The 22,200-nt window shown below is 54.9% G+C and overlaps 1 protein-coding gene across 8 annotated transcripts; it reads left to right on the top strand.

Annotated features, from left to right (window-relative positions):
* The first annotated feature begins 224 nt into the window (after positions 1-224).
* Positions 225-22,036, top strand: CORO6 (coronin 6). Of its 8 annotated transcripts, none has more exons than XM_053275279.1 (11): positions 225-328; positions 4,144-4,441; positions 7,964-8,086; positions 9,427-9,556; positions 11,021-11,202; positions 12,604-12,723; positions 15,725-15,829; positions 17,865-18,010; positions 18,674-18,731; positions 19,697-19,927; positions 20,973-22,036. In XM_053275279.1, exons 2-11 carry the CDS (start codon positions 4,244-4,246, stop codon positions 21,093-21,095), a joined length of 1,416 nt encoding a protein of 471 aa, XP_053131254.1. In that variant the 5' UTR covers positions 225-328; positions 4,144-4,243; the 3' UTR covers positions 21,096-22,036. The 8 variants fall into 8 exon arrangements, with proteins under 8 accessions (XP_053131254.1, XP_053131255.1, XP_053131252.1 ...); XM_053275280.1 differs by lacking the exon at positions 225-328 and adding an exon at positions 437-456; XM_053275277.1 differs by lacking the exon at positions 225-328 and adding an exon at positions 552-700.
* The last annotated feature ends 164 nt before the right edge of the window (positions 22,037-22,200 follow it).

Raw genomic sequence — 22,200 nt, 5'->3', positions numbered from 1 at the left:
ACTAACCAATTTTTAAGACTTACTCCAATAACACTTCCCCCTGCGCCTCTGTGTGTCTCCTCCCAAAAGAGTCTCACTGGGCTTCTCTGCCAGGCTCCTGGCCCCACTTCCGCCCACGCCCCGGAACCCCACTGTCCTGGCACCCAGAGCCAACAGCGGCTCCCCAAACTCGCCCATGCCTTCCCTCTCCAGTTTCCCCCTTTTCCCTCCACTCCATCGGTTTGGTCCTTACAGCCCTCCGTTGAGCGGGTGACTGGACCCTAACTCTGCCTTTTCATTGGTCCTGAGCAGTCTGCTGACGGAGCACTTCTTCTCAGCGGCCTGGCAGGTGAGGTGAGCCCCTGCAGAGGCATCTTTGCAAAGTGGTGATTCTCTTGGGTGGGGGGGGGGAGCAACTGGCCCTCTCCAACCCCAGCACGGCATCCTTCCTGCCCACCTTATGTTTCCTTGTGGACGGTGAGCCCTGCGCGGGGAGGGGTGTCAGGGGACCATCTTTATGTATTATTTTTCTGTGTAAAGCGCTTTGAGAATTTTATTGAAGAGCTGTCGTAGTAGGAGTTGGTGGGCAAACCCTCTCCTGAGTGGGCACCCACACAGCCCATTTATTTTTATTGATTTTTTCCATTTATATCCCGCTTTTCCTCCGAGGAGCTCAGAGCGGTGTACATGGTGATGTTTCTCCTCACAACCAGCCTGTGAGGTAAGTTAGGCTGAGAGAGAAGGGACTGGCCCAGCTAGCCTCATGGCTGGATGGGGATTTGAACTCCGCTCTCCCCGGGTCAGGCCTCCCAAGACCGCTGTGAGGGCGGCCCCTGCCTCAGCGCAAGGGCACACGTCCTGCTTGCGGCCCCAAGGCCTCTCCTCCCATGTGCCCGCCGGGGCCCTTTTCGCCCCTTGATGACGCGCCTCCCGTCCCTTCCTCGCCCCGCGCGCTGCTCTGCGGCGGCTGCCCCCCGTCCCTGGTCCCCTTCCTCCTCGCTGCAGCTGTTGCGCCCTCCCGGGCTGGGGGCAGGGCTGGAGACCTGAGATGATGGCGGCGGCGGCGGCGGCGGCAGCTGCTGCTCCAGCCGCAGAGAGGCCCCTGCGCCAGGCGCTGCGTGCCAGCCAGGCGGCCGGCCGCAGCAGCCGCCGCAGCAGCAGCACGAGGCGCCTCCGCCTGCCCGCTCCCCAGCGCCCGCCGGGGACAGTCGCGGGCTGTGCGCGCAGAGCAGCCGCCGTGGTGCCCCCCGCCAGCAGCAGGTAAGGGCGGCCCGCCCCCCCCCCTCCGTCCCGCCAGCTGCGCGCCCTGGGAGGGAGAGCTGGCCGGGGCCCCCCTCTCCGGGCTCCTCCGGCGGCCGCCCCTCTCCCTCCCCGCCCCACCCCCCGCGGCCCCAGATCCCCTCCCCCGGCCGGAGCCACCGCAGGAGGAGGCTATATTAGGAAAGTGACCTCTGGATGCATTGCAGCGCCTCGCCTCGCCTTCTATAGCCGCCGCAGAGCCCGGGAGAGGAGGAGTTCCGCCCTCCTCTTCCTCGCTCGGGCCCATTGAGAATTTTGCCCCCTGCCCAGCAAGGGCAAGGCCGGGGGGCTCTCCCAGCGCGGAACTTGCGGCGGCTCCGGGCGCCAAGCGGCTTCCCCTCGGCGCGTTCCCACGATCAGGTGAATGCGAGTGCGGCAGCTTGGCATGATCCCGGACCATATGAGCGCCAAGGGTTCATACCTGCGCCAGCAAGGCTGTGTGTGTGTGTGTGTGTGTGTGTGTGTTTGTTTCTGCGGGGGGGGCGGGATCTGCCTTGGGGCTGTGTGTGTTCACATGGAAACACGGGAAGAGGGGATGGCGAGCAGGCTCTGGTGCATGTGGGAAACTAGGTCTGTGTTGCTTTGTGAGGAAGCTTTTTTTGTGGGGGGTGCACGCAAGCCAAGATGAGGAACGTCTTGAGGGAAGGCTCGTGTCCCCAAACTGGAACCTGCATGAAGGGCTGGATGGCAGAGAGAATTGCGGGGTGGGTGGGTGTTTGTGTCACCCAGTTAATTTGATTTCAGGGCAGTCAAATGAAGTTCTTCGCCACACTGAGCTTCACTGATTTCCGGCATCCTCGGCCACAAGGCATGGGGATGGGCCCTAGCTCCGATGGCTTTAAAAGAGGAGTAGAGAAGGCCTTGGGAGTTTGCTGGGTGCAATGTGAATGGAGCCTCCCTGCATAGGAGCAGTCTTCCCTTGTGCACCCAATATTGTAAGCTTCTCGATCTCACTCTTGTTTGTGAGCTTGTGTCTCTGAGGACACAGGAGGGGCCTGTGGGGCCCAATCCAGTCCTTTGTGGAATGAGCGGACCCCTGTTTGGGATGAAGTGTGACTGCTGGCGTGGACGTGTGCCATACGCGTGGCAGCTGGGGATGTGAGCTGGGTCCCCGTCTCAGCAGCCAGAGGCTCACCAGGAACCGACAAGAGAAGCCGCTCTCTCTTTCAGCCTCAGCACTGCCTCATCTGTGACATGGAAGTAAATGATGCTTACCTTTCGGGACTGTTGTAGGGTTTACTGGGGTGAAGTTACTGTCAGGAATAGGGTGAGTATAGCTCAGACTATGCTGAGCTATAGATGAACCAATAATCTGGCTTGGTATAAGGAAGCTTCTTAGGTATCCTATGATTCTTCCTAAGGTTACTTTTGGGATTCTTTATCTTATTTAATTTTACATTTTTATCCCGCTCTTCCTCCAAGGAGTCCAGAGCGGTGTACATACTTGAGTTTCTTCTCACAACAACCCTGTGAAGTAGGTTAAGCTGAGAGAGAAGTGACTGGCCCAGAGTCACCCAGCAAGTCTCATGGCTGAATGGGGATTTGAATTCGGGTCTCCCTGGTCCTAGTCCAGCACTCTAACCACTACACCACACTGGCTCGCTTCTTACTAACTCTAGGGATAGGGTCATAGCACAGCGGGGAAGTGACCTGCCTAGAGAGCAGGAGGCTGTTGGTTCGAATCCCCGCTGGTCTATTTCCCAGACCATGGGAAAAACAGATTATGGGAAACACCGATATCGGGCAGCAGTGATAGAGGAAGATGTTGAAAGGCATCATCTCAGACTGCACGGGAGGAGGCCATGGTCAACCCCTCCTGCATTCTATCAAAGACAACCACAGGGCTCTGTGGGCGCCAGGAGTCAACATTGACTAAACAGCACAACCTTTCTTTTCCGTTCATAGCTCAGTGGTAGAGCATTTGTATGTTTGCATGCAGATGGCTTGAGGTTCAATCCCTGGCAGCATCTCTAAGTAGGCCTGGGAAAGACTCCTGCCTGAAATCCTGGAGAGCTGCTGCTGCCAGTCAGTGGAGACAGTCCTGAGCTAGATGGACCAAGGGTCTGATGCGGCAGAAGCCAGCTTCCCATATACTTGCGTGTTGTGTGGGTATTTGCTAGCAAAAGTGTGTGGAATGGCCGTGCAGAGGACAAGTGGGTGTGACCTGTGTGTCTCATGCACGCAAACAGCAATCATCCTTTGCCCCTCATAGCACCCAGATGTGTGAAGCAACCCTTACAACTTTTTGGGGGGGTGGGGGGGGAAGCCCTGTGGTTTGGAGGGGCTCGTATCGAACTCTGCCTTGGAGGCTCCGATGCTTCAAACGGCTTCTGCCTTTCTTCTTCTGATCATCAGGCTGGTTCGGACGATACCTTACCAGCCCATGCGATTAGAAGGGGGTTGTGCTGAGAGGACACCCTCCTGTTTTGTCCCTTTATTGCGTGGGGGTGGGCTGCCCATCCAAAAGGCCGCAGAGCTGTTCACATGGACAGCCCACCCTCAAATGATGATAAAAGCATACCTTGGAAGGGCGACAGGACATCTTCCGTACCCATGGTGCATCCCCTCTCTAATCATGCGGCATAATCCGAACTGGTGAATTATCATCACGATGCAAAGGTGTGCTCAAAAATCCCAAACCCTGTTCCCTGCCCCAAGGAGCTTACACAGTCTAGGTTGGTTTGCAGGCAGAGAACGGAGAGTTTGGCACTTCCTGCCTGCACCCACAGCAGGCAGAAGCAGGACTGATGCTAATTAGGTGATGCTAATTCGTTCAATTTGCATAATGTTTCAGCTTTCCATTTGCATAACTTGCATAATTTGCAGAATTAGAAACTGCAGCGATAAATATGTTTTCAATTGCAGGGTAGAGTTTCTCGGCGTTCTGGACGGGGGCTGCTGCGTGTCCCGTGCCTCCTGCTGACCTCTCGCTCGCTCGCGGTTCCCCGCAAATCATTCCTCAGCCATGAGCCGCCGGGTGGTACGGCAAAGCAAATTCCGGCATGTCTTTGGGCAGCCGGCCAAAGCCGACCAAATGTACGAAGACATCCGGGTCTCCAAGGTGACGTGGGACAGCTCCTTCTGCGCCGTCAACCCCAAGTTCGTGGCCATCATCGTGGAGTCAGGCGGAGGGGGCGCCTTCATAGTGCTGCCTTTAGCCAAGGTATCGCGCGTCTTGCACAGGCGACTTTCTCTCTTGCTCCTGGGCTGGGGGGGGTGGGCAGCGGCAGTGCCAAATGGAACAGAAGCAGCTGCCGTAAACTGAGTCAGACCCTTGGTCAGTCTAGCTCAGGATTGTCAACCCAGACTGGCAGCAGCTTCTCCAAGGTTGCAGGCAGGAGTCTCTCTCCCAGCCCTATCTTGGAGATGCTGCCAGGGAAGGAACTTGGGACCTTCTGGCTTCTGCATGCAAGCAGGCAGGAGGCCATGGTCAACTCTTCCTGTATTCTACCAAAGACAACCACAGGGGTCTGTGGGTGCCAGGAGTCAGCACCAACTTGACGGCACACCTTTACTTTACTTAAGGCCAGCTCAGCCACTGAGGTACGAGTTGAGGCAAGGATTTCCTAATCTCTCCTCTGTGCCATCACAGCTGCCCCAAACCTAGTCCCCCGTCCTCATCCAGGCAGGCAAATCTGTCTAGGCTGCCCCACATATGGCTGCCCCACCACTTGCAGGCAAAAGTGTCTGGGGAAAGCTATTCCAAAGCCCCTCCACCCTGACAGGCCTCACTTTTCATGTGGAAGGGGTTGTTCTGATTCAAACACGTGAGCCCCTGCTTGTGGGACAGCCCCAACAGTGCTTGATCGCCCTCAATGAGGACTAGGCTGCCGGCCCATACGCTTTGCACACGTGTACACCCTGCCAGCATCACGCTAAGTGGGGCGCCGTGAAGTTGCAGAGTCCCTGCTTCTCCCTTCACAGCGTTTGGGACAAGCCGCACCTGTCCACCTTCTCTCTCCTAGCATCGTGATTAAACTGCTCCATGTGTGGATCTCCCCTGAAGCCGATACGGTTGCCCGAGCCATTGTTTGAGAGAATTACTGCCAGTATTAACAGGCAACCATGCCCCTGAATCTTCTCGGACGGTTCGAAAACTCTCCCCACACACCATATCCGGGCACAGCAGGGGGGGGGATCCCAGCTGCCTCTGTGGGGGTCTTGCGTAGGGTGGCCATCTGCTGCTTTCCCCTTTCCTGGGGCTGTTCCATCCTCAGCGAGGCCTTTGTGCGAGGGACAGGCCGGCCTTCACCATGGCAACGAGTCGGCCTGCTCCCATGCTGGGCTGCCCCAGGCCTGGGGAAATCTGCTCCCTGGGGTTATGGGGCTGACTTCTGCATGGGGAAAGCAAGGGGTGTGGGGGAGAGATCTATGTCATTGTGTACAATGCAATGTATCGTATATACGATGCAAGGTCTCCATATTGCATTATTTCTAGAGAAGTCTGAAGGCTTTAAAGCAAGCCTGCTCAACTTTGGCCCTACGACAACTCCCATAATCCTTGGTTTTGTGCTTCTCAGAGTTGGCTTGGTTTTTTAGTGCACACCTAACGGGGGTCAGAAATGCAGGTGTCTCCGCCCCGCTGGGGGATTCCTGCACTTCTGTCTGTCCCTTTAAACCTCACCAGCCTGAAGTGGGAATCTAGGACGATTGTTCCCTTCCTTGAGGGTCAGTGCAAGCAATGACTCCTCCTGTCCTTTCTGGCGTCTCTTTAAATAGCTCAAAACCATCAGCCTGTTCTGTTTTCTCCCCCTCCTTCCTTTAATCATCTTTCCTGTAGAGCAGAGTTTCCCAACCTGAGCTTCCCATCTATTGCTGAACTTGGAAGCCCGGTCATCGCCAGCTGCAGTGGCTTTGGCGAACCCTCCCCAGATGATTAATGGGTCTCTACACAACAGCAAAGGGCTACCGCTTGGTGAAGGCCCCAGCATCAACCCCTGGGGCCCCGGGATCAAGCCCTGGCACTTCCACCTAAAACGACCTCTGGTAGCAGGACGAGGGAACTTCCTTTCTCTTCCTGAAACTTTGGAGATCTGCTGCTGTCTGTCAGAACAGGCAGCTCTGGACTCAATGGACCAACGTTTGGGCCTTCCAGCAGATCGTGCTCAGCTGCAAGTTCCAGGATTCCCAGCAACCATAACATTTCAAGATCTCCGTTCATCGCTTAGATTTGCGCTGAGTCATTTTTCATGCAGTTGGCCTTTTAATCCAAATCCTCCATTGCCCAGGCAGTTCTGTTACCCATCCTTTCTGCTTCCCCGGCGTCTTTCTTAACATAGGATGTCTAAATTGGAATACAGAAGGACTTAAAGTGAGCTTTTGCCACACGCAGAGCAGTGTTCCCCAGAATCACTAAAATGTCCCCCAAGTAATTAAAATGCCTCACCAACCGTGGGTACTTGGGTGGTGGTTGGAAAGACGGGACACAATTTCCCATCCGTGGATACTTAAAACCATGGTTGGTAAAACCATGGTTGGCGAGGGACGTGAAAAGGGCAGTTGGCTCCATCCCAGCTGCCATTTTCCATCCTTCTGATCCCTGCTTGGCTATCGCCAAGCCCCCAAAATCTCGCCTGTGCCCAAATCCCCGCCCCACCCCCATGCCAAGCCACCCACTGCTGGACGGGCTACAGCAGAGAGACGGACTGGAGCAGTTGGTTGGGCCAACTCCGCTCACAATAAAGAGTGACTCATCTTGGGAACAATGAAAGTGACAGGAAGAAGTCGGAGTGGGGTAACTTTTTCCATGGCTCAGGTTTCCACTGGGCTGTTTTCAGAAGAGCAACACATGAAGCACATGGGAAGGGGGGGGCGGGGTGAGGAGCGCTCAAGGTCGTCCGGCCAGGTCCCGGGAACCAGCAGGGCTCTCTGGCGGCTGATGAAGCCCTTGCAGAACAGAGGAAAGACAGTTGTAGATTGAGAGACTCCTCCCTGAAACCTTGGAGAGTCGCTACCAGTCAGTGTAGACAAAACTAAGCTCGGTGGATGGACGGTGTGACTGGCTTCAAGGCACAGCTTCCTGAGTTTCTAAGCATAGCAAAAGATCACCCAGTCTTGGAGATAAGGAGGATAGCAGCCAGAGGAGCTTCCAGTGGAGGCAGGTTCTGCGGGGTCACCACCAAAAAGGTCTCTGGAAACTTGGAAATGATTGTGGTGCGTCCACAGGCCGGGAGCTCATTGCATCAGCGGCTTGCTCTAACCGAACTCTGCGTTCCAGAGAACCCTGGCCCTCCTCAGAAGCGGAAATGGCATCTGAAAACTTGTAAGCGAGACCCGCTGAAGGTGCTCGCTAACCATATGTCTGGGTGCCAGGTGTATAACTGCGGGTGGTCCTGTGGTCTGAGGTCCTCCCGAGCAGTGGCTCCCAACCTGGTTGCCTCCAGCTGTTGCTGAACTATGACTTCCATTTTCCCCAGCCACAATCAGTTGTAGCTGGGGCTGATGGGAGTTGTAGTTCAGCAGCATCTGGGGGCCCCCAGGTGGGGATCCACTGCTCGAGAGGTATGTGCTTAATCCTAGCTGTGTCCCTGACTCCCACCTGCTCAGCAGTGGGAGTGCCTCAGGAGGGGTGGCCAGGCTGAGGCCCCCCAGGTGTTGGACGACCACACCCATCATCCCCTGCTGCAGTTGCGGAGGCAAGGAAGACTCTCATGACCAGGAATGATCTCTGTGTTTCTGTTTACAGACAGGGCGTGTGGACAAGAACTTTCCCTTGGTGACTGGGCATACGGCCCCCGTCCTGGACATTGACTGGTGCCCGCACAATGACAACGTCCTTGCCAGCGCCTCAGAGGACACGACCGTCATGGTAGGGGCTGGATCCAAATCACAGGGGAGGTCTTGAGAGGGTCAGGATTGGGCAGGTTTCTGTTTTGAGAGGAAGGGATGGAACGGATCGGAGATAGGCGAGTGTCAGACCCCGTCCGGAAATTCCGGAGAGAGACGCTGCCAGTCAGAGCGGACAGCACTGAGCTTCATGGGCCAATGGTCTGACTCAAGAGAAGGCAGAGGAAGATGGGCATTACACTCCCGAGGTCCCTCTGGCTCATGGTTGAGGACCCCTGGCTTGGTTCATGCATTTATTTACTGAATGGAATACTGGTCCCGCTCAATCAGCTAAGGTGTACTGAGGGCTGAAAGGCATCCTCTCAAACTGCGCGGGAGAGGGCCATGGTCAACCCCTCCTGGATTCTACCCAAGACACCCACAGGACTCTGTGGGTGCCAGGAGTCGACGGCACACTTTACCTCTACGACCCCGTAGAACGTGGGGCCACTGTTCCAGACTCCCCTCTCCCCTGGGGGCCTCGGTGGCAAGGTTCCCCTTTAAATCACTGGAAAAGGTGGCCGCTCTGTTTATAGCGAGGCCGGCTGGCAGCCTGCCTCCCGGCGCCATGATGCAGCGGTTTGGGCTAAGAATAGCTTGGTGCAAAGACTCAGCGCCTAAGAATAGTTGCTTCTGTGCCGTTGCTGGAAGCGGGGAGTCAGCAGGGGAGAGCTCCCCTGGGTTGTCTCTTCCTTTGTCTCTTCCTCTCTTCTTCCTGGGTTGTCTCTTCCCTCTAGACTCAGTCCAGTGGCTCATTGGCAACAGGGGCCCCTTCCAGATCATCTTATACGTGTGGGGCGCAGCCCAGATCATCCAATGACATGATCGGTCATTTAGGCACAGAAAGGGTCAGGCTTCCTCTCCCTCTTGCTCCTGGCGGAGGAGGGCTGGTCTTTTGGAAGCAGGCATGAATTGTCCCCTTTGCTAAGTAGAGTCTGCCCTGGTTTGAACTTGAATGGGAGACTACATGCACTGGAAGAGATTCCCCTTAGGTGATGATGGGGCCGTTCTGGGAAGAGCAGTTAGGTTCCAGAGTTCGCTCCCCGGCAGCATCTGCAAGATCAGGCTGAGAGAGATTCCTGCCTGCCACCTTGGAGAAGCCACTGCCAGTCTGTGAAGACAATGCTGAGCTAGATAGAGCAAGGGTCTGACTCAGGATATGGCAGCTTCCTGTGTTCCTATGTGTCTCCTCCCCCCACAAAAAAACATTGTTCTAAAATGAAAGGGGGGAAAGGAACCCGCCTTGGAGTTCTGATACACCGATTTGTGTCTTGTTTGCCTCTGCCCTGTAAGTAATGCCATCTCTATCTCCCCCACCCCCAGGTGTGGCAGATCCCAGATTACGTCCCGATGCGCAACTTGACGGAGCCGGTTGTGACTCTGGAAGGCCATTCCAAGCGTGTGGGCATCCTCACCTGGCACCCCACGGCGCGAAACATCCTCCTCAGTGCAGGTAAGACCCCCTCCTCAGGTTCATACCCGCCCCCCCAGGACCAAAGGGGGAAAGGTAAAGTGCTGTCGAATCGGTGTCGACTCCTGGCGACGACAGAGCCCTGTGGCTGTCTTGGGCAGAATCCAGGAGGGGTTGACCATGGCCTCCTCCCGCGCAGTATGAGAGGATGCCTTCCAGCACCTTCCGATATCACTTCTGCCTGATATCGGTGTTTCCCATAGTCTGGGAAAGGAGTAGAGCCTGCTAAACCCTGCCCCTGGCTCAAACACTCTTACCCCCTGCTAACATTACAAAAGAGGCACCTTTTGAACCTGGTGATTCTCTTTTTTTGAGTAAGGGGAGAGCAACTGGCCCTCTCCATCCCCAGCACAGCATCCCTCCAGTGGCTGTTGCTGGAACAGGGGGCAGTCTTTCGAGAGCCAGCGTGGTGTAGTGGTCAGAGTGTTGGACTAGGACCAGGGAGACCCGAGTTCAAATCTCCACACTCAGCCATGAGACTTGCTGGGTGACTCTGGGCCAGTCACTTCTCTCTCAGCCTAGCCTACTTCACAGGATTGCTGTGAGGAGAAACTCAAGTATGTAGAACACCGCTCCGGGCTCCTTGGAGGAAGAGCGGGATAGAAAATGTAAAAATCATCATCATCATCATCATGTTTCTTTTTTAGATTGTGAGCCCTTTGGGGACAGGGGGCCATTTTATATCTCTCTCTCTCTCTCTCTCTCTCTCTCTCTCTCTCTATCTTTGTAAACCGCTTTGGGAACGGGCTGTCCTCACAGTCATTGAGTTGATGTGTGAACACTGTAAGATCTTTCCCTTAGGGGAATGAAGCCGCTCCTGGAAGAGCAGAAGGTTCCTGGTTTCCCTCCCTGGCAGCATCTCCAACGAGATAGGGCTGGGAGAGAGACTCCAGCCTGCAACCTTGGAGAAGCCGCTGCCAGTCTGGGTTGACAATCCTGAGCTTGATGGACCAAGAGTCGGACTCTGTATATGGCAGTTTCCTATGTTTCTATGTTCCTATTGAGAGGGTAGGAGACTCAGCCTACTGCAGTTCGGAAGCTGTGTGTCCTCCCGTTTCCTGCTCGTGTGTGAATAAAAAGGAAGGTGGGAGGCCAGGGAAGTGATTGTTTGCGAGGGTCTGCTGGGTGGGAGGACGCCCTTTAGGAGGAAGGAGGGAACCTCCTCCTACCCGACAGAGCCTCACGCCGGTCACTTCCTCCCCTTCCCACTTTTTGCTGTGGCCTCGCAGACCAGCAGAAGGCGGGAGTGCGCCCAGCTCCCGCGCCTGGTTGGGACACACACCGCCTGCCCTCTTTCTGGTCATGTTGACCAGCCTCTTCTCTCGTCGGGCATGTCAGAGGGGAGCCCGGCCCCCTGGATGCCCTGCTGCGGGGTGGCTGTCTCCTGGGCCGATGGGCTGCCCCCAGTGCCTTTGACCCTTCCCAAGTCTGGCTTCCCTCCTCCAGGGGGCGACAACATGATCATCCTCTGGAACGTGGGCACCGGGGAGGCCCTGCTGACCCTGGACGACCTGCACACCGACCTCATCTACAACGTCTGCTGGAACCACAACGGGAGCCTCTTCGTCACCACCTGCAAGGACAAGCACCTGCGCATCATCGACCCCCGGCAGCGCCTGGTTGTGGCAGTGAGTAGCTGCTGTGCATGTGCTGGGCACACACACACACACCCCTGCACGTGTGGACAGGCACCTGCACCCCACCTGTCATTTCCGGCTCCTGAAACGCCAGGCCTAGCTTCTTTTCCGGTGGGCTCTGAGGGCCTTTTCTACCCCAAGAGGTGGTTGGGCGGAGAGCCGGCCCTGCGGTAGCTCGCGTGGATGGACCCACCCTTTGCTAAGCAGGATTTGCCTTGCTTTGGATTCGGATGGGAGACTGCATGTGAGCGCTGTCAGATATTCCCCCCAGGGGATGGGGCTGCCGCTCATCTGCTTTGCGTGCCGAAGGTCTTAGGTTCACCCTGCAACCCTGGAGAAGCCGCTGCCAGTCTGAGTAGACAATACTGAGCTAAATAGACCAAGGGTCTGACTCAGTAGAGGGCAGCTTCCTAGGTTCCACCCCCTGGCAGCATCTCCAAGTAGGGCTGAGAAAGACTCCTGTCTGAACCCCTAGAGAAGCTGCTGCCAGTCAGTGTAGACCAGTGATTCTCAAACTTGGGTCCTCAGGTGTTATTGGACTTCAACTCCCATAATCCTCAAGCAAAGGCCACTGAGGCTGGGGATTATGGGAGTTGAAGTCCAATAACACCTGAGGACCCAAGTTTGAGAATCCCTGGTGTAGACAGTCCTGAGCTAGGTGGACCAAGGGTCTGACTCAGTATACGGCAGCTTCCTATGCACCTTGAGTTTGGTGGGGTTTTGAGCCCCACCGCCTGAGACTCCCTGCAGGGCAAACAGTGTCTGCTGCATAGACACAAAACTCCCCAGCCCCGAAGCCAGCCTAAAAGTTTGTGGGTCGTTTTTTTTGTTTTTTGTTCTTTGGGGTTTGTGTGTGTGTGCAGTTTTACCACCTTAGTTGCTCTCTATTACATTACAGTATATGACAAATATTTATATACCACTTTTCAACGAGAAGTTCCCAAAGCAGTTTACAGGCATATAAATAAATAAATATAGCAGCTTTAAAAAATATCTGTTTGTAAAAACTGCTGGTGGGGGCAGAGAAACAATTAGCTGGGGGGCAGGCCTGCCCTAGCAACTCCCCCACCCCCGGCTATGGGTCTGCTTCCTCACCCCTAAGGATGCTCCGTTTCTTTGACTGGATACGTCCCCATATGTTCATGTGCCTCTAGGGATTTGCATGTGGACCTGACCCCTCCATTCGGGACACTCTGAATGTGCATGGCCTGTAGGTTGGGGTTGAATCCTCTGCTGGGTGCCTCTCTTCCCCCGCGCCCCCGCCGGCCGTCTCCTTCCCTCCCCAGAGCTTTGGCGCGGTGCTCTCCAACTGACCCGGACTAACTGCGGCCTGTGTGTGTGTGTTTGTCTCTGTTCGGTCCTAACCCGCTAACCGTTGGCCGCTGCCGCCAGGAGAAGGTCAAGCCGCACGAGGGTGCCCGCCCAGTCCGGGCTATCTTTATGGCTGACGGCAAGGTCTTCACCACTGGGTTTAGCAAGATGAGCGAGCGGCAGCTGGCGCTGTGGGACCTGGTACGGCTCGGGGCGGGGGGCTGGCGCCTGGTGTGTGCTGGGTGGGGAGGGCTCGGGGGGGCAGCATGGGGGGGTGTTGATGGGCGAGTGTCCATACCTCGGTATCTGCAGGGGAATAGAGGAGGCGGCGGGTGATGGTGGGGATCAGATGTGTGCCTGAAAGCCAGAACCCACCGAGGAGTCCTAAAGCCACCACCCTTTGATTGACTGATTGATTATTTCTTTAAGGATGAAATCTTGATGGCTGCCTAGAGCAGTCTTTGCAAACTCGGTCTAAAAAAAGACACTCGCCGACAAGAAACCGTTGTGACATTTATTTGATTTATTCTCTTTATTGTTAAATCTCTATACCGCCTTTCATTAAGACAATCCCAAGGCGTTTTACAGCAAAATTTAAACATGAGGTGGTAAAAAAAGACGCAATTAAAATATTAAGTGAAAAATATGAAACAAATCTGATTAAAGATTTAAAACAAAAGCATAAGAGCCATGCAGAGTAGAAAGAGCAGCAGCAGAGAATCAAATAAATGCCTGGGCAAAACACCAAGATTTTACACTCTTTCTAAAAGACATGACAGCAGCATGGGAGAAAGAGGAGCCTGCTTTCTTCCTACGCAGGAAAACCTCGCTGCACGAGATCGTCCGAAGCCTGTACCCCTTCAGAGCAGAAGGGATTTCAGATTCCCTTTTCTCCTTTTAAATTTAAACTCCCATTTCATTTGCATTCTGGGTTCGGCTTCGTTCTGGCGGTTGGCCCGAGCTTGCCCTCTGAATGCTCACTGGGGAATGTCTCTTCCTAGCCCTTTAAGTGTCACCCCCATGTGGTGAGCCGGAGACCCACCCTGTGTGACGCTTGCAGCCGCGTTGCTCGGGCACGTGCCTGTAGAGTTTCGTTTACAATCCAAGACCAGCATCCGGAAGGAGGCAACCCTACAGAACCCTGTGCCTGTACAGCTGGCTGCATGCCCAGAAAGGTGCCAGGTTTGGGCGTGCAGGAATGAATTGTGTCGGAAAACGCTAGTGGCGTCGTACCGGAGGTTGTACCTCTGTTTCACCACTGGGGGGCACACCTCTAAGGAGAAGCAACCGCAGGAGAAAGTGTTTTCATCTCATTATGGGTTTTCCCTCTGCAAATACCGGATTGTGTAAACTCACTCTTCCTCGTGTCCAAGTCACAATGAAGAACAGCCCCCCTCCTCCTCCCCCCCCATTCTCTGGACACACTTAACTCTTTCTTTCCCGTGCTCTCCCAGGAAAGGTTTGCACCCCACGAAGGGATGAGGCCCATGCGGGCCGTCTTCACACGCGAGGGACTCATCTTCACCACAGGCTTCACTCGCATGAGCCAGAGGGAGCTGGGCCTTTGGGATCCGGTTAGCCAGGCTGCATGGAGTGGAGTGACTCCTGACCCCCCCTCCCCCTTCCTCCCTGGGAACTGGGGCCCTCTCCCAGGCACTCACACACGTCCACGCCAAAGAGCAGGCCACAGAGATGCCGGGGCAAGAGATGTGGGTGTGCCAGGGAAAGAAGAGGCACGTGCATGTCCACACGGAAAAGCGAGGGGAGAGATTCCGCCTTTGCTGGGGATTTTCATGCTGTGAATTGCCCCGAGTGCAATTGCCCTGGGGGGCAATTCAGGAGCCTGCTGCCATCGAGCCGGTCGCTTGCGGTTTACAGTCCAAGCCACCCGTTAAAAAGTGTCTCTTTGCTCTTTGTATTTTACTGATCTATTCCTTCAACTTATACACCGCCCTTTCAAAAATGGCTCCGGGCGGTTTAGCTGAGGTTATGGCCGGGGTTCTCGGACCCGGGACCCTAGATGATGTTGGACTCCAACCAGTGTTCCCTCTAAAGGTCATTGCAGCTGGGGATGCTGGGAGTTGTAGTCCACTGAATCGCTGTTAGATGGAACACTGACTCCAACTCCCGGCACTCCCAGATGCAGGCCACTGTGGCTGAGGATGATGGGAGTTGTAGTCCAGCAAACATCTAGGGACTCGTGTCTGAGAATTCCTGGGGGGAAATACAGTCATGTCTTGCTAAAGGTGTTTCCTTACTACTACCTTAACAGTTGCTGTGGAGTGTTCTTCAGAGCTGGGGGCGGGCGTGTCATGCCCATTTTCTTCTAACCCCAGCCTGCTCAACTTAGCCCCCCCCTGCTGTTTTTGGACTACAACTCCCATAATCCCTGGCCACAGTGGCCAATAGCCAGGGATTATGGGAGTTGTAGGCCAACATCTGCAGGAGGGCCAAAGTCGAGCAGCCCGGCTTTAGCCATAAGCTGGATCCCCATTGCCCAGGGTGCCGGGGTCCTGGGATGCAGTGCAGTTGCATGGGATGATGGTGGGTGGAGTTGGCAGTGCATGCTGGGAGTGTTGTGTCCCCCCCCCCACCGTGACAAGCACAGAGACAAGGAGTGTGGGGGGGAGTGGGAGGAGCCTGCATCAGGAGTGACTTGAAGATCAGAGGTGGGCCAAGAAGCCAATGGGTAGCATCCTGCCAGATGGCGGTCGGTGCAGCAGCCCTCTTAGAAGTTCCGCCACCGTCCCAGCTCTGTGCTGGAGAGAAGGCGCTTCTCACATGCTCGAGGGTGCTCCTGGCAGGGGGATGATGGGCATTGTAGTGAACAGCATTTGGAAATCCTTGCTTCAGGGAACACTGCTTGGGTCCCAAGATGTTGTTGGGCTACAACCCCCCACCACCCCCAGCCACAGTGGTCTGTGGGAATTGTCGTCCCAACAACATCCGGGGACCCAAAGTTAGACTAGATGGTCTTTGGGCACCCCATCTCCGAGGAATCAGTGGTACAGAGGGAGTGTGGCTGGCAAAGCTGCTGGCTGGGCGAGGTGGGCCCCAATCTGCCTCAACACTGCAGGGTTTTCCTTTCCTCAGCTTTGGGGTGGGGTGTGGGTTAAAGTGCCTGACCGCAGTGCCCAGCTTGTGCCCATCCTGGCTTGACCTTCTGCTCTCTGACCTCTTCCTTTCTTCCTTGTCCCCACAGAAAAACTTCGAGGAGCCCATAGCCCTCCAGGAGATGGACACAAGCAATGGGGTCCTGCTCCCTTTTTACGACCCGGATTCCAGTATAGTCTACCTGTGTGGCAAGGTAAGGTAAGGAAAGGAAAGGTTGGGCCGTTGAGTCGGTGCCAACTCCTGGCACCCACAGAGCCCTGTGGCTTTCTGGGTACAATACAGGAGGGGTTAGTCATGGCCTCCTCCTGCGCAGTATGAGATGATGCCTTTCCGCGCCTCCCTATATTGCTCGTGCCCCATATAGGAGTTTCCCCTAGTCTGGGAAACACACCAGGAGGCTTGACACACAGGGCTTCTACCCCGAATCTCCTTCAGGAGAGAGGGCCTGAAGAAAGTTCCCTGCCCCAAAGGGCTCCCAGTCTAAATAGCAACTGCCACTGGAGAGATGCCAGTCTGGGCTGGACTATAGGGACTGTTTCTCTCCCCCTGCTATACATAAGAGAACCTCCACTTTAAAAGGCATCCCTTGTTAGCAGGGCTGGAAGTCGTTATTAAAACTATTTAGATCTTGTTTTTCGGCCAAAAAAACAAATATCTGAAAGCCGTTTCCATAGCAAAAATAAGGGGGAAAGCTTATTAATAAACATACGTAATGCTTTTCAACAACAAAAGTTCACAAAGCACATTACAAAGCAATAATAGTTGTTGTTGTTGTTGTTGTTAATGAGATGGTTCTCTGTCCCCAAAAGGCTCTGTCACAAAAGGGACATGTTTATTATTCCTTTCTCAATCTAAAGAGAAATGCAAGGGAGAACCCAGCACCAGCCCTGGGAGGGGTGCTTTGCTGGGCTGGATAGGGCCAGTTGCTCTCCCCCTGCTAAAGAGGAGAGAGCCGCCATTTTGAGAAGGTGCCCATTCTTGGCCCAATGAGTGGAGGCCACCTAAGGAGGCCGGCCTTTGCCTGAGGGAGGGGGCTCATTTATTATTTATGACGCACCTGTCTACCCTGCTTTTCAGTCAGAAAAGTTCCCACAGTGGCTTCTATAGCAGAAGCCCAGAGAAGATTATTCTCTGCCCCAAGGGTCTCCCAGTCTGAAAGGAGACATGAGGGAGACCCCCAGCAAGAGCTACTGGGTGGGATGCTGTGCTGAGGTGAATAGAGACAGCTGCTCTTCGCCTGCTAGTTAGGAGAGAGGCGCCATTTGGAAAAGGCCCAGACAGCGAAACATGAGAGAGAGCCGCCATTTTCAGGAGGCACCCATTCTTGGCCCAGCTCACAGGGGCCACTTAAGGAGGCCAACCTTTGCCTGAGGGGACCACTCATCTATTAACTAGTGAGCACCTGTCCATGCTGCTTTTCCACAAGGAAGTTCCCACAGAGGCTTCTGTGGGGAAAGCGAGGAGAAGGTTCTCTGCCCCGAGGGGCTCACAATCATTGAGCCAAACATCCCCTAGCCCACGAGCCAACTGGGGTGGTCGGTATCGCCTGGTGGGGGACGTGAATGCTCATGGTGATTTTTGAGCGGGGGGCATCTCTAATGTCTCTAGGACAGGCCTGCTCAACTTGGGCCCTCCTGAAGACGTTGGCCTACAACTCCCACAATCCCTGGCTGTTGGCTACTGTGACTGGGGATTATGGGAGTTGTAGTCCAAAAACAGTGGAGGGTGGGGCTAAGTTGAGCACTCTAGGGGTTTGGAGGGTTGTATGAAGCAGCAATATAGGAAATTGCTGAAAGGCATCATCTCATACTATGCGGGAGACAGCAATGGTCAACCCCTCCGGTATTCTACCAAGAAAACCACGTGGCTCTGTGGTCGCTAGGAGTCGACACCGACCCGAGGGCACAGTTTGCCTTTCCTTTATGAAGTAGGTCAAAGAGAAGGAAATAATAGTTTCTGAGCACTCGCGGAGCCGGGGGTTCAGCCTTAGGGGGCGGCTACTGTACTCTTTGGCAGACCTTCTGCCTTGAGGGCATGCTTTGATGCTCCCTTTTGGGCCCCTGGAAATTCTCACCCTTGGGGAAAAGTGGGAAGCATGTAACATGCTTTGCTTCCACATACTGTAGGCCCTGAAGTCTTTCCTTGGCAAAAAAATAAAGGTGTGGGGTGACCTGCAGTGAACCTCCTCTAAGTTCTGCCTGCCTTCCTTATCTCCTGTTTCTGTGCAGGGGGACAGCAGCATCCGGTACTTTGAGATTACGGACGAAGCCCCGTACGTCCATTACCTGAGCACCTACAGCAGCAAAGAGCCCCAGCGAGGAATGGGTTACATGCCCAAGAGAGGGCTGGACGTCAGCAAGTGCGAAATCGCCAGGTCGGGCTTGCACAGCGGCAAGGTTGCGGGGATGGCTAGCAAAGAACGTGTGGGGCCTTCTGCCGAGTGGGTGGAGAACGGACCACTCCTGCCACAGCCACAGGGGTGTTGTGGGCCTTGAATCAGGGTCCAGGCACCTTAATCCTTGTGTCGTCATAGACGCTCATAAAATGGCTTTAATCCCTGACGCACCACAGCGCACAATAGGTGGCTGTAGCTACCCAGGGGTGTGCAATGCAAATGCCCCAGCGGGCTCTCCTCTTAAAACAAGGAGAGGGACCAAAGAATAGGGGGAGCACCTGGAGGGCATTCCGGGCCCAAACAAAGCCCTCCCATTTCCCTAATCTGCTGTTGCTTTCAGGTTGCAGTCCTAGGCATGCCTACTTGGGAGTAAGCCTCACTGAGGATATGTCTGAGTAAGCATGCATGGTGCTGCTAGGCAGTTTCAGAGTGAACAGAAAATGCCCCCCTTGGAGAAGAGGGAACTGACCCAAAGAGGTCCCCCCGCCTTTCTGAGGCACTGTTGCTGTAGGCTAGTCCTACCCACGGGCCAGCAAAAAAAGTCCCTGCAGGCCGGATCCAGTCCCCGGCCCTTAGGTTGGGCAGGCCTGCCATAACCTGATGCTGTGCATCCTTTCTTTCTTCCTCTCCCCCACAAACCAGGTTTTACAAGCTGCACGAACGTAAATGTGAGCCCATCATCATGACGGTGCCACGAAAAGTGAGTCCTCCTTAGGCGAATGGGTGCCTCTGTGCAAATTCGGAGCTGGGGTGGGGAAGGCGGAGCCTTTTGTACCCCCCCCCCATAAGGTTGCCATGTCCCCAGAATTTAGGGTAGCCCCCAGATTTTGGCTGCTAAATCCCACCCAGATTTACACGGATTTCAAATGCGCTGCCCGGATTCCCCAGATATTACTCTGGATCCGATCACATGGGAGGGCAGAGAAGGAGGGGGAAGTATACAAATCTGTCTAATAAAAAAATAAATAGAATGCAAAGCATAATTTGCATAATGTGCAAATTAGGCCACCTGGATTTTGGAAGCTTGAATATGGCAACCCTCCCCCTCGGCCACACAGCAGAGATGTCCTCAGAATGTGTGCTTTCATTGCACGTGGGCCCAAGCCAGGGGTGTCATTACGAATATGAATACGGCACTTATGTATATGCCACTTTTAAAAAAAAGTTTCCAAACATCAATAAATAAAATGGCTCCCTGTCCCCAAAGGGGAGACCCGAGTTCAAATCCCCATTCAGCCATTTGTTGGGTGACTCTGGGCCAGTCACTTCTCTCTCAGCCTGACCTACTTCACAGGGTTGTTGTGAGGAGAAACTTAAGTATGTGGTACACCGCTCTGGGCTCCTTGAAGGAGGAGCGGGATATAAAATGTAAAATACTAATACTAATACTAATAATAATAATAATAATAAAGAAGCATAAGAGAGACACCGGAAGCAGCCACTGGAGGGATGCTGTGCTGGGGATGGATAGGGCCAGTTGCTCTCCGCCTGCTCAGTAAAGAGGATCACTGCTTTGAAAAGGTGCCTCTTTGCGTTTAATGGACCCTCCGGCTAACCTGCACAACATCCCAATGAACTGAGAGTGCCACCTTCTGGCTGTTAAAGGAATTGTTTTTTGGTTTTGGTTTTTAAACGGTTCCCTTCTCTTTTTCATGTCTCGGGCAGTCTGACCTTTTCCAAGACGACCTGTATCCCGACACGCCGGGTCCCGAGCCGGCATTAGAGGCGGACGAATGGCTGTCAGGAAAGGACGCTGAGCCCATCCTGGTCTCCTTGCGCGACGGCTACGTCCCCGTCAAGAACCGTGAGCTCAAAGTCACCAAGAAGAATATCCTAGACAGCAAGCCCCCAACAGGGCCACGGCGGAGTCAGTCCACCTGTGACTCCAACTTCTCTGTGAGTTGTTTCTGTCTGCTCCCTTGATCCGGGCAGTGCATGATGGAAGCCGTTCGTCTGTTAGCTCTGCGAAGGGAGTGAGGCTTTTGTTCCTGGAGGGATGCTCTCTAGCAGAGCTAAATAAAGCAGGGTTTATTCTAAGCTTTACCTCCAATTGCACAAGAAGCTGGCGGGAGCCCCCCAATTTTTTTGGGGGGGGATGGGAGAAACCCCGCATTTCCAATCTGTGAGCACTTGGGAAGGGGAAATGAGGATGAATGGAAAACTTAAGAGACAGAGGCAGAGAGGGAGGAGGGAAGGGACAGGAAAATAAGAAAAGGAAGGGGGGGAAAGGTCCCTTGCGAAGAAGGATGAAGTTGTCTCCCTTCCCGAACTATAGTTGAGACTTTCTCCCTCCTCTGTTTCTGTTCCTTATTAACCCCTCCTATTCCCACAAAATGTGTCCAGCTGCACATTAGAATAAACCCTGAAATAAAGCCAGAATTCCACAGACTGGCAATTAAAGAAATAATCCCAAACATCTTCAAAGACCGGGTGGGCTGCTGCCACGTGGGAGGAGGAAGGGACTTGTTCTCTGTTGCTGCTGAGGGGTTGACACTGCAGGGCAGCAGGTTCAGGCTAGACGCTGGGAGGAGTTTCCGAAATGAAAGTGCTGTTAGACTACAACATCTGGGAATCCCTGTGAGAGAGAAAACTGGTTACGGACATTCGTGTGCTTTTCATGCCTAGGCGGGAATCTCGGGTTCATCTCGGGCCCTAAGCCATCGTTCACACGCTCACACTGATTTCATTAGCCCACATTAAACGTAGATGCAAATAAGTCTGTGAATCAGGCCTGAAAGGACGGTGGCGAGGGGAGGAGGGAGGGGAAACATTCAGAACCGTTTCCCCACTCCTGCCACCACCAGGACTAGTAACTTGTAGATTAAGAGAAAGATCCAAGGGGGTGATGAACTGAGCTAGCCGTGCATGGGCGTGCAGGTCCAGGGCCAGAGAGCGGGGAGAGCTGTTGGCCTCTGACGTGCTTCTCTTGCTCCCAACACAGCCCTCCGCCCTAGAGGAGCTCCTGGAAGAAATCCGCTCTTTACGGCAAACCGTCCAAGCCCACGAGCAGCGCATTTCTGACTTGGAAAACACACTGTGCGAGTTTGCAAACGGAACGGACTAGAGTCCCCCTATCGCACCCGGCCCTTCCTCCCCCGGAGACCGGGATTCTGCCGCCTCCGCCAGTATCTTCCTCCGGGAGTCTCTGCAGCTTCTTCCCAGCAGCTCCGTGGATGCCTGTAGGGGCCCTGGCTGGAAACGGCTCTTTGGCACTGGGGGGGTTGCTTCTCCCTGCCCAGACCCCCCTTCTCCCTTTGCTTGGAATGGTCTCCTCCCTGCGTTGGGGCTACCTTGGTCTTGGACACCGACTCCCTTGTGGGGGGCGAGCGGGGCCAGAGAGGTGATGCTCTGGCCTCCCTGGAAACCAGCCAGGGGGGCGCCCAGGCTGGGCTGCTCACCCTCTCTGCTCCCCGCAACCTCCACGAATGGGACAGAAGTGGGGAAGGGTACATGCGATGTGTTTGTGTGAGTTTTGGGGTGCAGTGAAGGGAAGGGTTATGGCTTTAGGTTCTGTGGGTCGAGCGGTCTTTGCCTATGGATAACGGTGGAGATTGAGTGGGGGGGGGGGAGAAGGGAAGCGGGAGACAGGCGCCAGACCCTGCAGGCAGGGGCTTCTTGGCCCAGGGGTGAGAGGAACAGCCAGCTGCTGCGTAAATAGAGCAGGATAGGACGGGGTGGCTTACAGATGTTGGGTGCTCTGAGGTCATGCCAGCTTGCAGAGTGGGGCGCACCCCACATTTTTGCTCTTGCATCTGCAGCAGGTGTGGGGCAGCCCGCCTCCTGCCTGCGGGGAAGCGGGCTGGACGTCCCTCAAGAGGTTGGCCCCTGGAACACAGGCCAGGCGTGGGCAAAGGAGCAGAGAGTCCTGGGCGTGAGCAGGTGGGGTGGTACTGGCCCTGCTTCTGCTGCAAGGTTTGCCCCCCGCCCCAGGTGCTGGGGAAGAGAAGAGGCAGGACCATCGCTCCTTTGCATATGCTGATTAAATATATGTGCATTTAAAACGGCTCACTGGACTCTGCGGATCTCTCTGTCTCCTTCCGTCCGGGAAGCGTGAACGCAAAGCCAGCACTAATCCGGTCCGGGTCGGTCAAAGGCTCCCGTTCGACCGTAGAATGGTGTGTGTTTTTCATGTGCGCATTGAGGATGGCCTGGGGAACAGCTCGGCCCCC

The sequence above is a fragment of the Hemicordylus capensis genome, chromosome 12 (genome assembly GCF_027244095.1).
Source record: "Hemicordylus capensis ecotype Gifberg chromosome 12, rHemCap1.1.pri, whole genome shotgun sequence".
Taxonomy (NCBI): domain Eukaryota; kingdom Metazoa; phylum Chordata; class Lepidosauria; order Squamata; family Cordylidae; genus Hemicordylus; species Hemicordylus capensis.
The sequence above is the reverse complement of the archived record's forward strand: the minus strand, read 5'-3'. Positions and strand labels throughout refer to the sequence as shown.

Excerpts from the sequence above, each read along its gene's own strand:
- CORO6 (XM_053275279.1), top strand. The coding sequence starts at position 4,244 with ATGAGCCGCCGGGTGGTACGGCAAAGCAAATTCCGGCATGTCTTTGGG. Across the intron at positions 4,442-7,963 it reads TAGTGCTGCCTTTAGCCAAG|ACAGGGCGTGTGGACAAGAA; the intron begins GTATCGCGCGTC and ends TTCTGTTTACAG. Across the intron at positions 19,928-20,972 it reads CCTGTGACTCCAACTTCTCT|CCCTCCGCCCTAGAGGAGCT; the intron begins GTGAGTTGTTTC and ends CTCCCAACACAG.